At 45.1% G+C, this 16,137-nt stretch overlaps 1 protein-coding gene across 1 annotated transcript; it reads right to left on the reverse strand.

The window, feature by feature from the left end:
* Positions 1-5,401: 5,401 nt before the first annotated feature.
* LOC138821444 (peptidoglycan recognition protein 4-like) lies at positions 5,402-14,638 on the reverse strand. The gene is made up of 8 exons (XM_070013659.1): positions 14,590-14,638; positions 13,600-13,707; positions 12,780-12,978; positions 11,451-11,569; positions 9,839-9,991; positions 7,905-8,103; positions 6,553-6,671; positions 5,402-5,580 (listed from the first exon to the last, which is right to left on the reverse strand). Exons 1-8 carry the CDS (start codon positions 14,636-14,638, stop codon positions 5,402-5,404), a joined length of 1,125 nt encoding a protein of 374 aa, XP_069869760.1.
* Positions 14,639-16,137: the final 1,499 nt, after the last annotated feature.

The following is a 16,137-nucleotide window of genomic DNA, read 5'->3' on the forward strand; positions in this document are numbered from 1 at the left end:
ATTGTTGGGGTGGGTAGGGGAGAACCACAGGAACCTTCTCCGTCATGGTTACATTTTCACCTAACTGGATCCAGCTCTTTCTTGGGGAGAAGGCATCTGAAGAAGAAATACACTTAGAAGAAATACCTGAGGACCTGTGCTGTCCCAGTCCCGCAGCTCAGAGTGTAGTCTGCACGCCCCTCATTGGCTGGCAGTTCCTTCTCTTTGGCTTTGGCCTGTAGGCTCTGCCCTTCCTCCAGCTGGTGCCTCCTCCTCCGCGGCCAAACTCCTCTCCCTCACACTAGAGGGCACTGCCTCCCCAGAACCGAACACTCAGGCTCTGGCTTCTCCCTAAATCTGGTATCCAAAAAAAAAAAAAGGATTGGGGAGAGAAGGAAGACAGGATCTGAGGCTCTGTCCACAGCTCCAAGAGGAACTCAGCTGAAATCAGAGTCAGGCTGAGCGCACCTGGGAACCCGCCCTGTGAATAAGCCTATCGGTTCCTCCTCCCTGGGAAAGGGCACAATTGCCCAATTCTCCCTGAGCTCCTTCCTCATGCCCAGCACTCAATAAGCCCTGCCAACCTGGGGATCCTTGTGAGGATTCTGACCACAGAGATCTGTTCCAGGAATCTGAAGGCTACAGGTTCAGATCATTCACCAACACCTTAATACCCCCTTGCTCCAAGGTCCCCAGCAGGGATTAGGATAAAGGGAGACAAATAGGAAGCTCCCTCTCCAGAATACTCACAAGATAACATCCCTAGGACTTCTGATGTCATAACCATTGCTCACTCATGCCGTGCCCCTACCTCAGCGAGAAACTCTCCCTCAAATAAACCAAGGCTCTGTCTCCTCACCCATTCCTGACAGTAGCCCTCCATCTTCAGCTAATACCCAAACACTCTCTTTTTCTTTTTTTCTTATGCTGTTACATTTGTGTGTATGTTTATTTTTGTGCCAGTCCTGGAGCTTGAATTCAGGGCCTGAGCACTGGCCTGAGCTGCTTTTTTTTTATCCTCAAGGCTAGTGCTCTACCACTTGAACTACAGCTCCACCGCTGGCTTTTTTGAGTAGTTTATTGGAAACAAGAGTCTCACAGACGTTCCTGTTTTAAATGCTGATCCTTAGATCTCAGCCTCCTTGAGTAGCTAGGATTCAGGCATGAGCCACCAGCTTCTCCCAGCTTATGTTTTTTTGGTTTGGGGTTTTTTTTTAGTTTGGAAGTCACATCCATTAATAATAAAAAAAAAAAAGGGGGGGGGGAAGTTAACAGTGTTATGTAGCACCTCCATTATAATCCTGCCCTGACATTTTTCTTTCTCCTTTTCCAAATAACAATTGGGGGTGTTCATTATGCTGTTCTCCATGATATATATGTAATATGTACACACCAGGACCCTTTTTCCTTCTCTGTTGAGGTTTATGTGTCATATTTGCCTTCAAGGCTCTGCTAAAGGCACTTGAGTTGCAGCCTCTTGAAGTGGAAATGCTTGAGACATCTTCAGTACCTGAAAGGTGCTCTGCCAACTTGAGAGGGCATTTGACCAGCCACTGTGCTCCAAATACTGACTAGCTACAGCACACTTCAGTGACAGGAGCTGGGAGTTCTCTCCCAGGACCTGGAGCCTCAGATGCCTGTTGGCCTCTACCAGACATGTTAGTGACCTTCATCTTCTGAAGGGTCCTGGGCCAAGACCTCAGGAGAGACACTTAGCAAGGGGATTCAGAATTGCAGTTGGTGAATGACAGGCACTACCTCATACATTTCATACATCTTGTCAACATCCTCAAGCCTGAAATTTTTATTAACAACTGAATGTTTTAGTGTTTTCACTTAGTGGATAAGTTGCTACACCCTTCACATGGACTGGTTTGTGAGCTTATCTTTGGAACAATAAATCAAAGAGCAAACCAAGCAGCCCAAAGAAGAAAAGGACCTGGAAGGCTGAATGGTCTCCATTTATCCGCCCCTCATCCACAGGATCTTTGCCTTGCATGCCTGAGGCTCTGGGTTCGATTCCTCAGCACCACATAAGCAAAAAAAGCCAGAAGTGGCGCTGTGGCTCAAGTGGTAGAGCACTAGCCTTGAGCTGAAGAGCTGAGGGACAGTGCCCAGGCACAGAGTTCAGGCCCACAACCGGATCAAAAAAAAAAAAAAAAAAGAGCCACAGGACCTCATTATTAACCATAGTTAATAATGTTGTTAATGGTTAATAGATTTTAAATATTTTACCAAGAAGAAAAAGTGAGGTGATAGATGTGTTAGTTAAATTGTTTCATGATCTAGAAATAAGTCAAAATATCACATCATATAACATAAATATATGTCATTTTATTTTAAAGAAAGATTTAAAAATAAAATAAAATAATAATTTAAAAAAGAAAGATTTAAAATTTACTTGTAGCTGGATGCCAGCTTGTGCCTATATTTAGCAACTCGTGAGGCTAAGATCTAGAGGATCTCAGTTCAAGGCCAACCCTAAACAGAAAATTTTTCTAGACTCCATATCCAAAATAGCCAGCAAAAAATCAGGCTGGCAACAAGGCCAAAGGGGTAGAACACTAACCAAAAAGGCAAGACAAGCAAGTTCAAGAACCTGAATTCAGTATAACCCCAGGATTGGGGGAAGGGAGAAACCTACACATTTCTAATTTGTGAAACTAATAACGGGAGAGGAACCACCAGAGCTGATACTGGATGACACAACAGTGCAGAGGGAGATGGTGAAGTGGTCAGTGATATGGGAAAATGTCGCGTAGGAAAGAAACCACCAGTGGCATAACCTGAAAAACAACAGCAGATACTCATCACCAGAGCTGGGTGGCCTCTTAGAGCCAGGACACATCTGAGTATGAACAGGACAGGGCATGGGACTTGGTGCAGGTAGACAGAAAAGGTAGGTAATTTCATGTTACATGTATTTTACTGTAATTTTTTTATATTTTTATTATCCTTAAGTAGTTATACAATGAGTTCCAATTCAATACGTTGGTTTATAAATATAATGCATCTTTTATTTACCATAGCTAAGATATGGAACCAACCCAGATGCCTCTCAGTAGATGAATGGATCAAGAAAATGTGGTATATATACACAATGGAATTCTATGCCTCCATCAGAAAGAATGACATTTCCCCATTTGTTAGGAAATGGAAAGGCTTGGAAAAAATTATATTAAGTGAAGTAAGCCAGGCCCAAAGAAACATAGGTCCCATGGTTTCCCTTATTTGCAATATCTAGTATAGGTATGAGTCAAGCGGAAAAGGTCAAATAATGTGATGTTAGGAAAACGAACCCTTAAATATGTATTTTAATGTTTTCGTTTCTTTCATGCATGTGTTTCTAACGCATTTATAAGATTATTTCTTTGTTGCTTTGTATGTCCCTCCCCCACAGTGTAACCCCCGCTTTCACTATATTTGATGTCAGTATAACATGTGGAGGAGATGGGGACAAACAAGTCGTTTAAGGATTCAGGTGGACCTGTTGCAACAATGAGAAGTACAAAATGTCATGTCAAAACCAGCTTTACAATGTCGGTGTGGTGGGGGGGGGAGGGGGGGTATGATGGGGGGGTGGGAAGGGAGGTGAAGGGTAAACAAAGGAGGAGGCTGCAATGCTTGGTAAGAAATGTATGCATTATCCTGCCCATGTAATTGTAACCCCTCTGTACAGTATGTTCTCAAATAAAATAAAATAAAATATAAAAAAATAAATAAATATAATGCATCTTGACCAACATCATCCCTTTCATCAGTCTCTCCCATCTCTCCCAACCTCACCCTTCCCCTTCAACTTACCTAGCTCATTTTTTACATATATACATTAAATATTCTGACTGCACTTGACCACTCTTCCTCTTTCTATTGTCTATCCCTACTCCCCTTAACCTGAGGATGAAAGGGGAGAGTTAAGAGTAGATGAGGAGAGGAAAGAGAAAAAAGGAGAAGAGAGGAGAGAAGGGAAGAGAAGAAAGGGGAGGAGAAGGGAGGAGAGGAGAGGAAAAAAGAGAAAAGGAGAATATTAAGTCAGATAAGGTGATTCATATCTATAATCCCAGCTACTTGAGTGTAAGAGACAGGAGTTCAGGACAAACTTTGATAACACTATCAAGAGCCTATCTCAAAAATAAAATTTTAAAAATTGGGAGTATAACTCAAATAGGAGAGTATTTGACTAGCAAACACAAGGTCCTGGGTTCAATCTCCAGCAGCGTGCACGCGCACACGCGCGCGCACACACACACACACACACACACACACAATATGAGCTCCTACATTTATTTCTGCTATATTACAGAAAACACTAAACCAAGAAAAATATTCTTTTTTTGGGGGGGGGGTCCGGTCGTGGGGCCTGAACTCTGGGCCTGGGCTCTGTCCCTCAGCTCTTCAGCTCAAGGCTAACGCTCTACCACTTGAGCCACAGCGCCACTTCCGGCTTTTATTCTTTTTGCTTATGTGGTGCTGAGGAATCGAACCCAGGGCCTCAGCCCCAAAACAAGAAAAATATTAACAGTACGAAAACCTGACAGTACAAATCTCATATTTATTCCTTTTATTTATCCTTCCTCTTATTCTCTTCTTTCTTGCACACCAAAATCCCAGAGGAAATGAACCAGTCTTTGTGTGCTTGTAACAAATAGGATGAAGATCCGGGGCAGAGAGAGCTACAGAGAGTCAGGTTCTATGCCCTCTCTCTTCCCTGCATGGTCCAGCCAGGCACAGGTAAGCAGCAGGCACTGGGCAGCTTCTGTGGGCTCAGCTTTGTCCTGGCTCTAGACAAACAGATAGGCCCAGCCCTCAGGCTGCTATGGGGGGGAGGGGGGAGAGCACAAGGTCCTTGGGATACAGGACCCAGTATAGACAATCCACTAGAGTCAGCCTTGAGATCAGACTGGGAGGGATGCAGGGGATGGACAGAATTCTGGAGGAATGGAGAACTGTCTAGGAAAGTCTCCCTAAAAGAGATAATGGAACAATCGGGCCATCTATGCTTCCATTTCTTCCACATCTACAGTGCCTTAAAAAAGGGCTGCATCAGTACACGTTGATGTGTAGTGGAGATGAAGGCTGGGCACCCTGGCCTGGGTGCTGTGTGGAGGCTGGGAACTGCCAGGGAGACCACAGGAGAAGGCAGACTAGGCAGAGGAGCAGGTGCCAAGGGAAAGAACAGTGTGACAGGGACGGCCCATCATCTCACCTGGCTGAGCAGGTGGGTACCCAAGGAAAGGAAGTAGATAGATAGTACATTAGGCCCAGATACTGAGGCTGTAGGAAGCTGTCATCAGGGGACAAGATGGTCATCCTAATCAAGCAGAAAGGGAACAAACTGAGGTTGGCCAGGGAACAAGACACACGTCGAATCGGAGTGGGAGATGAGACAGAGATGCAGAGGAAGCTGGGGCTCCCTCCTCCGTCAGTGTTTGAAGTGAGGCCACGTCTTGATGATGTCATACAAAGCCTTCCCAGGGGAGAGAGTGTTGACAACATCACTGTGGCCCATCAGCAGGTAGCTGGAGGTTAGGTAGCCCTTGTCAACAGCACACTGGATCAGGTCCTGGGCTGCCGCCAGTGCTATGGCATTGGGAGGGGCACCTGCAAAACATAGCCAGCCCACTGGTCATCTTAGGTCTTCCTGAGTTAAATGCACTAAGCCTGGAGTCATAATGACAGTTCTGCATATGTACGATGCCTTTCTCCACTATAAAAGGTTAGTATGGTGGGGAAGTTTATCCCCTCTTCCTCCCCCAGGTGACATTTTGCATATATGGTGATATTTTGGGTTACCAGAATTGAGGATACTGTTATCGTTGAGTTAGAAGAAGCTGGAGGCACTGTTAAACATCCTAGAGGCACAGACAGCCCCACAACAAATGATTATCTGACTTGCTGTGTCAATAGCATGGGAAGTTAGGAAAACTTGTTTTGGCCACATATATGCTTCATGTATGAACTTCACATGCCCAGATGCAGTGCTCAGCCCCAACTTGGGTCACCCCTGCCCTCACCCACTACCCCTGCCCCAGTTCAGGGCCCCTTCCCTTACCCTATGCCCACTTTAGCATCAGCCTGAACCAGCCTCTGATGCAGCTTCCACTCTTCAAGAGATTCAACAAAGGAAACCTTGAGTGTCAATACACTCCAGTCAAGCGCTCTGAGCCATGAAAATTCTCCATACAGTACATCATTTCAGTGTGTTCATGGTTCATCAGGGCTTTGGCGTATAAGGCAGCATGGACTCCTGTTGTTGCCATGATAACCACCTGCTCACCAAGATGAGCTAAAACTATGCATTGGTCTTTTTCGTCCCTTAGGAATTGGAAGATGGTGACATTTAACTTGTGCAAAGGAGGTAAAGTTAGGGTAAGCCTTGTGTGTCAGGATCACCTCTGGTCACATTCGTTTTGCTTTGTTACATGCCACATAAGTTACATCACTTAGTTACATGTTACATGATGCTCCAGCATGATTTAAATGAAATCTGTGTCCGATGTCTTTGTCGTCCACATCAGTCAATCTCGCTCCAACAACATAGAATGTCCACCACTACCCAAAGCTTCCACTTACCTGAAAAGGTTCCCATGAAGGTGATGGACAAAGCAATGTCATCATAGCCAGCATTGCGAGACCCTTGGATGTTCCAGCCTACCCCTTCATAAATACTGCCATCCTGGCCCACAGCGAAGCTAGAGGTCCACAAGGGGAGACGGCGATCAGCATGAAAGTAAGAAACTCTAGGATTGCTTCTCACGTGTGTCCTCACTTGTCAGACACTATTAAATTCTAAGTTCTGAGTTACAGAGTCAAGAAAAACAGAGTACTTGCCAGTCATGTGCTAGCCTAGAGGCGTGAGGAGACGGATCTCTGGTTTATACCATTTGCAGACTTCTATAGGAGAAGGTCCCTACTATGATGTTTAGACTCCCAATGGTTTCATTTGTTTGGTTGTTTCTTTGTGGTGATACTAAGGTTTGTGTTTGGTAGGCAGAGCTTTGTGTTTGTTTGCAGTGTTGCACCCTAGCCTTTTCAGCTTTAGTTATCTTTCTAATACGGTCTTAAATTTATACCTAAGCTGGTTTGGACCACAATCCTCCCATTTATGCTTCCTACACAGCTGGGATGAAAGGTGTAAACCACTAAATTCCAGCTCATTTACTGATTGAGATGGAGGTCTCACAATTGTTTTGCCCCAGCTGGCCTCAAGCTGCAATCCTCACTATCTCTGCCCCTGCAGAAGCTACAAATATAAATTTGAGCCAAGGTACCTGGTTATTAAGTTATTTAGCTTTGTAAGGCAGTACTCTTTACCAGAAAAATATGTCACAGAATTTTGAGACACATTTAGACTATACTTAAAAGGGAGGAAAGGAGGGGAAAAGTTTTCCTTTCTCAGTAAGGTCAAAATCAACACAGTATTTATGAAAGAAGCACAGTCCTTGGCAATACAGAAATTGAAGTGCGCCATCTGGGCCCTCCCTCAGACAAGAAGACTCTCCCCCATGAAGGTTCACAACCTCCAGAGGCACACTGATGAGGGAGAACAAGCCACAGGGCTCAAAGCCTGAGCCCTGAGTCCTAAGAGGAAAGGCATGGCCTGAGGAAAAACATGGAAAAGGCATAACCTTGAGATGAACTTCTCTGTAGGTCCCCCACTCCTTCATGCAAATGGATTCCTCTTTTCAGCATCTTTGGCATACATCAAGTCATATACTATGTTTATAGTAGCACAATGCGTAGAGGTGACTATCCTTAACTATCTCCATAAGACCCTCCCAGGTTAGGAAATCAATGTGGTTGTACCTCAATTGCCTGTCAGACCATGTGTCCTCAGTGGTTATGTGCTCCCTTTCCCCTTCTTTTCAGAGGATTAACATCTTCCTCCAAGAGAAAATAAGTCTCCCATCCTCAGGTCTACTTACTTATACCCAATGTCACATGCATTGAGCGTGTCCATGAAGTAGGACTGGAGATCTCGGACCAGCAGGCGACACTCATCATACATGCTGCAGGTTCTCCCACCGGTGTGAAGGATGATGACGTACCTAGCAGGCAGGGTCATACTGAGGCAATTGGCCTTCCTAGCCCCCCAGGCAGACCGTGGGACAATGTTAGGGCAAGCTGTGATGGGAGAAGAAAACATGGAGGGTTTTGCCGGCTCATGTCAACCTCCTGACTACTGAAAGCCAATGTAACCCTCAGGATGTTGAGACATCCCAGCCTCCCTGGGGCCCACTGGACCCTGACTGTGGGACTTGGGAGCAAACTGTGATCCAGCTGCAATATGTGGGTGCTTTATTCTGAAAGACATCCATGTAATCTGCCAATATGAAGGAAGCATTCATGTTGACAGAAGGCACCAGTCTAAGTGCGGAGATCAAATTGACTCAAATTGATTCAAACTTATAACCATAGCTCAGACTTTATTACGTCCAAGTAAAGGCTGATCATGCTTATTATCTTTATAGTTTCTGTTTTTATTTGCTTGTCATTATCTTTAGTGGTGCTAGTGGGTTTTAATTCAACAGGTCAGTTTATGAGTCCAATGCATCTTTGACCAAGGCCACCCCTTCCTATCATTCTTCTCCATCTCTGCCAACCCCACCTGTTACCTAACATTACTTCAAGTTTCATCTTTGTATATGTACAATGAATTTTATGCCAGTAGTCACTCACTCTTCTCTCCATTTCGCTTTATTGCTTTTTTTATATTGCTCCTGCTGCTGCTACTAGGGCGTGTGTGTGTGTGTGTGTGTGTGTGTGTGTGTGTGTGTGTGTGTGTGTGTGTGTGTGTGTGTTTGCGCACAGTACTAGGGCTTAAATTCAGGCCTGGGCACTGTCTCTGAGCTTGTTTTGCTCAAGGCTAGTGCTCTACTACTTGAGCCACAACTCCCTGCTTTTTTTGGTCATTAACTGGAGATAAGAATCTCATGGACTTTCCTTCCCAGCCTGGCTTCAAACTGTGGTTCTCAGATCTTAGCATCCTGAGTAGCTAAGATTACAGGCATGAGCTACCAGTGCCAGGTGATATTGCAGTTTTTTTTTTTAACCAAAAATGGCATTAACCTTATTGCCTAAAGTAATTTAGTTTCTTCCTTTAAAATGAGTGTTAAGTGGTAATTCTAAGTTTTTCTCAGCACTTAATTTGTAGTGCTGTTTAACTTATTATATTCAGAAATATATGCTTGCTTAAGCATATGAACATATAAATATGTATAAATAGATGAATCTATATAAATAGATATAAATGCCTTATGTATAAATATATAAATTTCTTTTTCCTTCCTAGCACTTTTTTGGGGGGTCCAGTTGTGGGGCCTGAACTCTGGGCCTGGGTGCTATCCCTCAGCTCTTCAGCTCAAGGTTAGCACCCTACCACTTGAGCCACAACGCCACTTTCGGCTTTTTTCTTTTTGCTTATGTGGTGCTGAAGAATTGAACCCAGGGCTTCAGGCATGTAAGGCAAGTGCTCTACCACTGAGCCACCTTCCCAGCCCCCTTCCTAGCCCTTTTTTACCACATAACATACCAAGTATTTTTTCTATGTATTTATATGTTTTCTTTCTCTAGATTGAAACTCCATGAGCTCAGAGATCTTTGTATCTCATTCCTTCATGTTTCCTCAAGGTCTGATAAGTATAATAAGTGCTCCTTGAATAACTGAAGAAATGAGTATATATTTACGACACCAGGCATAATGCTAAGGCTCTATCACTCTAAGAATCTGAGCGGTGAAGAGCTGGCCTGGGGAGTCCCTCTCAAGCTTTGTCAGAGTCAAATGACCTGTCAGTCACCTGTCAGGAGGAATCCTAAGCCCAAGGCTGGAAGGAGGCCCTGTGAAGGCCAACAATCTCACCTTTCTTCAGATTCTCCTTCTGAGGAGGGGCAAGACAGTTCTCGCCTTTCACAAGAAGTGGCTGGATATACCCAGATGACAAGTAGCCTTTCTGGACAGCATAGGAGATTAGGCCCTTCATGGCTGACAAGGCAGCAGGACTGGGACTGTGTCCTAGAAGAGAGCAATTCATAAGAAATCTCAGTTTGATCAAGAGGAAGAAGGAAGACCTCTTGTCTTCCTCTGCATAGCTCTTGGAGGAAAAGGAGGAGTCTGCTCATCCTTCAGGTCAAAGAAATGAGAGTCAAGGACCTGCTGCCACAGCAGCCAAGGACTCAAGGCAAAGTCCTTTTCCAATGACCTTCCAAGACTTCACTCATCCCTTTCCTCCACCAAGCTCTCTGAGAGCACACAGCTGCTCAGACCAGTGCCTGCCATCCACAGGGGCCCTTCTAGGCACAGGCCACAGGCCAGGCCCTTTCCCTGCAATAACCCACTTCGTCTCAACACAGACCTCTGAGGCAGTTGCTAGTATTCATAAAGAGACACTTGAGGATCTAAAAACTAATACTGCTAAAATCCCAACCCAACAAATAGCAACAAGTGGTCTTTTATTTGTACTCTATAAATAGGCAGACCTAGTGGTTCATACCTATAATCCCAGCACTGAGGAGCTGAGACAGGAAGATCATAAGTTCAAGGTTAGCCTGGGCCACATAGCCAACCTTATGTAAAATATATATATATTAATTTATAAATAAATATATTAAATTGATTCATAAAATGACTAATACATTTTGTTTATAATTTAATAGATTAATATGTTAATTTATAAGTATATAAATTAATTAATTATTAATTGGCAAGCTGAACACAGCTTCCGGCAGGACTGAAACTACCCTGAAGTTGAATAAAGAAAGGCCAGGCTCATGTTCTGATTCTTCTCCTCACAAGTGTGTCATTTTGGATTCCTTTCTTCTCTGAAACACAGGATACACTCTGTGGGAGTAGGAATCATGAAATCTACCTAGACTGTCTCCATGGGTACTAGGAAGGAAAATGAAGAGCAAGGCATACACAATCTCTGTTAAAAGTAAGGGTATGCACATTGTAAGGACTCATTCTGAAGATCACATATTCCACACACAGGTGAAGGGGGCTTGGAGCAACCAATCAGAAGACAGTCTGAGATTAGAGGCTTCAAGGTGCTTATTGGTTTTATGTATAAAAAGTTAAGAGTGAGAGATGAAAGGAAGAGAGCACTGACAGGCAGCTGGAGGCACAACTTATGGCTACCATGTTGTCCATGTCAGAGAGAGGGAGACAGGAGAGTGGCTCACACAGAGGTGAGAAATGATGCCCAGATCTTCCCAACTGGAGGTGGGGGAGAGCTAGCTTGCAGAGAGAAGATGCTAGGCATCTCTGCCTATGAGGTGGCGGGAGCTGCTGCAGAGACAGAGAAAGGAACCACAGCAGTTACAGAAGGACCGTTACAGCACTATATCATGGAAGTCAAGGAGAAGAAGAAAGTATGGATCATCGGAGAAGACTGAGATGGCAGCAGAACATTGTGATAAGACAGAAAGAAAAAAACACAACTCTTTGGAGAAAGGTCAGCCAGGTTGATCATTACCTTCCTTGGTGCCAAAGAAGGCAACACCCAGAGAGATGTTGTTGTAGCCTTGGGTATGCGAGCCTTGGATGTTCCAGCCAACACCTTCATACACCCTGCCATCATCCCCAACCAGAAAGCTGTGCAGCAAGGAAATAGGGGTTAATGGCTGGCACTGTCACACATCTCTGAAACAGGAAAACACCTGCTCAGACAACACAGTTGGCTGTAGATCCTTTGTACTTGGAAAGAGACATTTCCAAAATGCTGGCATCTCCTGAGATTCTACATGTCCTTAAACATGGCTCCCCTGGCTCCTCTAAAATGCGTGCCACCCCTGCCGTCCCCACGCAGGCTGCTCTTTTGATGTCTCCCTGCCAGAAAACTGTCTTGCATAGCCCTGATACCTGAGACAAGGCCCTGGCTGCACTTGGGAAATGATCCCAGGAGCCATAGTGAGGGAACAAGGAGAGAGAGTGAGGAAGGAGGCAAAGCCCAACAAAGTGCATAACCCAATCCTCTGGCCTCAGAGCGGCTACCTGGAGCTGAGCCCTGGCTGCCACACACACCACATCCATCTGACAAACTGTGGACTTGCACGTTAGAGCTGTCCTTCAAAGGGCTGGGACTGAGGAAGTTACCCACCAACTCCTGTCCTCCGGAGCACATTAACTCCCATTCCCCATCAAACCACTGGGGAAAAGCCCAAAGTGAGAAAGCAGACATGTGGTGAGCACTTGAGCCAGGAAGTCATCATCATGCTCAGAAACTGTCCACCACTAATAGAAGTCGCATGTGGGTCTCCTGGACTCGCCATTGGGGCTACAGGTTGGACAACTGCCCCTCCAATGGCAGAACCCATGTACAAGGTGCAGTGGAGAAGAGTCTGCCATGAACCAAGAGGCAACTTGAAGCCGGTTTAGGCTTCACGACTCCACAGCTGGGTGACTTCTAGGAATGAGCACCTTTCCTCCCCCAGGGAAGATTGCAATATCCACTGTACCAAATTCAGAATTTCTGGGGAGCAGAGGCAATCAGATACACAGAAGGAAGTCGCCTATAATCACAATGTGTAGGCTAAAGCAAATTTGGAGGAGGTAGTAGGAACAGTGGAATTATTTAAGTTTCATGCTTCCTTTCGGAAGATCTTCAAGACCACAGCCCTCATAGAAAAATTCCAGTGGATTTGAAATTTCGTGTGGATTTTTTTTTAATTTCTATGTATTATAAAGCCTGCAATAACCACAACTTGGAAAATGAGGAAAAACACCAGAAGAAACAGGAGAAGAACCCTAGGAGGACAGCTTTGATCACCTATCCAAGACTCAGGCCCAGCTTCGAGACTCTTACTTGTAGGCCACATCACATGCGCTGTTGTTGTGGACATGGTAGGCCTGCAGTTCACGCATCATCTGACTACAGACAGCCTGATTATGGCACTCCAATCCAAAGATGTGGTGTGTGACAAGGACATCCACTGGTCTGGTCAGCGGAGAGCTGCAGCCAACATCTTCTGCCCCCCACTCCTTGCGAGAGACCATGGTGACATCTGGGTGAGGGGGAGAGCCAGGAGACATCACTCAGCACATCCCACCTTGTGCCTGCTCCAAGCTGCTGTGGGCTACCTCTGCCCCCTGGTGGTAGGAGGAGACCTCCTCAGGCAGACACATGCTGCTCACTTCCACATGCAGAGTCTGCACCCACTGGAGGCCTAGAGGCTTTGCCCTTTTGTTCCAGATCATCCTCCACCATAGACAGACCCTGCTGTCCACTCCTTCCATTCTTCCCCAGGCCCCAGACCCCAAGGATCTTCTTCATCTCACCCACTCTCCCTGCCTGAGCCCTCATCATGTCATTGTGCACTCATACCTCTGGGGGTATCTGAGCTCCTCAACCTGGGACTCCATCCAGGTGAGGCTGTGTCTTCTCATCAATCTCTGGATTCCCTGAGCTGAAAGCTTAGGTCTCCATCTTCAGGCTACAAAGGCTATTTCTCCCCTTCCTAGGTTTCCTTCCCTTCTAGTGTCTGCCCTATACCCGCAAGTGGCTGGCCAGTGCTTCCCTCTACAAACCAACCCAGATCACCTCACCCCAGCCACGTGTCTGTGCAGACCTAAGGAATATTTATGGCTGCCTCAGAGACCCCACCCAGTCCCCCAATCCTCCTCACCATCAAGACTCAGTTTGCCCTTTTCAATGAGCTGGGAGATGTTGCCAAACAGGTACTGCAGCCCCTCTGACAGCTGTTTAGTTTGTGTCTTGTTCCAGGAAGAAACACCTGAAAAAGAATGTTTCACTTTGCATGGTTCTTCACCAAGCCCGGTGCCAGGCATCCCAGTGGCACAGGCTCTGGCCAGACACAGCCCCTACCTCTCTACTACCCTATGTATTCCCAACTCTCCATGCCCCCTCCAAGAAGCTGTTCTAGGCTGACCAGGGGAATCACCTCTCAGCAGATTATATGCCCTTCTCCAAAGCCATTTTAAGTAGTCCTCCAAAATGATAGCTGATAGTTAAGGGGAGGGAGGACTCAGAAATATTGTCATGACCTCCATCTATATGCCCAGTTTGACCCCCTGGAAATGCATTCAGGAATCTCACTGCTCTTCCAGGTAAAGTTTCAACGTAATAGAAACTATGGAGAAGCCATTCAAATTGGCTGTGAGAACTCAGGCAAGTTCCTGATTGGTCTGGAAGCATCTGTTATGTGAAAGATCATGGGAGGATGATCATGGGTGCTTATTTACATCTTTACCCCCAAGGAACTTTCATTCATGGACAGGCATCAAGCCAAATCAGGTTAGATTCCAAATGACCTAATAACTGTAATATAACTATAATATTGCTCCCATCTATTTGCTTTTACTGAGTATGTGCTAAATCCTTCACATGCATCCTTCAGTTTCATCCTCATAGTACATTTAAGAAGCTGGGGACTTTATCTCCATTTTCAAGTGGGAAAATTTAGATTTAAGGAGCTAATTGCTTGCTTAAAACCATTTCTAGAGGCAGGGCAGGGAATCATAGTTTAGGTCAATAGATTGCAAATCTTGAGCTCTAAACCTAAAGCTATTCTTCCATAGCAGAGAAGAGCAAGTACTTAAATTTTTTCCATTACAAGACATTAGGATACTCTTTGGTCCAGAGAAGGAAAACTTACTCCAGGCTGGAAAAGCCAAAACAGAGAAGACAAAAAGCCAAGGCAGCATCCTCGTGTGGTCCCAAGATACCTAGGGGGAGAATATGGTCACAGCCCTGGTCAGGCAGTGGTTCTGGGAAGAACACTGAGAGTTTGCTCATGATGCACATGGACTGGCCCTGGACTGCATGGCCCCCTTGCCTGTCTTCACATATAGACTGCAAGCATCCTGAGGGTCAGCACCTGGCTCAGGCTTCTGTGTTTTTCCTCATCTCAGCAAGTACACAGTGTCCTTCACCTGTAACATGTTACTCACTGGGTACCTACCCTGTGCCAGGCCTGAATAGACACCTGCACACAGTCTTGCTTAATCTTCACACTAATATCACAATGTAGGTTTTTATCCCCATTTCTATAGATGAAGGAAGCAAGATGCAAGAATAATCCAGACAAAATTTCAAATTCACATAAATAGATCGAATACAGAGAGATCCTTCCCTGTTGGGGAAGGGGAGAGGACAGACAGGAGTTGGAGAAAAGGGAGATCTCACTCTAGGAGAGAGGATATCTGATCTTAAGGCTCCATCTGGTGGCTCAAAGTCCTATTTTTTTCTTTTTTCTTTTTTTATTGTGAAAATACCGTACACAGGAGTCACAATTACATAGGCAAGGTAATGAGTACACTTTTTTGGGGGGGGGTCCGGTCATGGGGTCTGAACTCTGGGCCTGGGCGCTGTCCCTCAGCTCTTCAGCTCAAAGCTAGCACTCTACCACTTGAGCCACAGCGCCACTTCTGGCTTTTTTTTTCTTATGTGGTGCTGGGGAATCGAACCCAGGGCCTCATGCATGCAAGGCAAGCGCTCTACCACTGAGCCACCTTCCCAGCCCCATGAGTACATTTCTTATCAAGCATTGTTGCCTCCTCCTTTGTTTCCCCTTACCATCCCTTCTCATCTTCCCCCTTCCCTTTCACCCCCCTCCCCCCCCAAAGTTGTAAAGTTTGTTTTTGACATAATGTCTTGTACATTTCATTGTTGCAATGCGTCCACCTGTATCCCTATTTAAACAATTTGTCTTTTCCCTCCCCCTCCCCAAATTATACCAACATCAAATACAGTGAAAACAGGGTAATTATACCATGGAGGAGGGACATACAAAGCAACAAAGAAATCATCTTATAAATATGTTAGAAACAATAGCAAGAAAGAAAAAACATTGGAGTCCTTATCTTGGGGTTCATTTCGCCTAACATCAACTTATCTGACCGTTTCTGCTTGTCCCACACATATACTAGTAATTGCAAATAAGGGAAACCATGGGACCTATGTTTCTTTGGGCCTGGCTTACTTCACTTAATATAGTTTTTTCCAAGTCTTTCCATTTTCTAACAAATGGGGCAATGTCATTCTTTCTGATGGAGGCATAGAATTCCATTGTGTATACGTACCATATTTTCTTGACCATTCATCTACTGAGGGACATCTGGGTTGGTTTCATATCTTAGCTATGGTAAATAATACTGCAAGAAACATAGTTGTTCATCATATCAACAAGAGCAAGGATAAGAAC

The sequence above is a fragment of the Dipodomys merriami genome, unplaced genomic scaffold (assembly GCF_024711535.1).
Source record: "Dipodomys merriami isolate MVZ:Mamm:240054 unplaced genomic scaffold, mDipMer1.0.p SCAF_92, whole genome shotgun sequence".
Taxonomy (NCBI): domain Eukaryota; kingdom Metazoa; phylum Chordata; class Mammalia; order Rodentia; family Heteromyidae; genus Dipodomys; species Dipodomys merriami.

Bases quoted from the DNA above. Each gene is read 5' to 3' on its own strand.
- LOC138821444 (XM_070013659.1), bottom strand. From the start codon at position 14,638: ATGCTGCCTTGGCTTTTTGTCTTCTCTGTTTTGGCTTTTCCAGCCTGG. The intron at 8,104-9,838 runs GTGAGATTGTTG...CTCCCATCACAG, and splicing joins GAAGGAGAATCTGAAGAAAG to CTTGCCCTAACATTGTCCCA. The intron at 6,672-7,904 runs GTAAGTAGACCT...GTGGACCTCTAG, and splicing joins GCATGTGACATTGGGTATAA to CTTCGCTGTGGGCCAGGATG.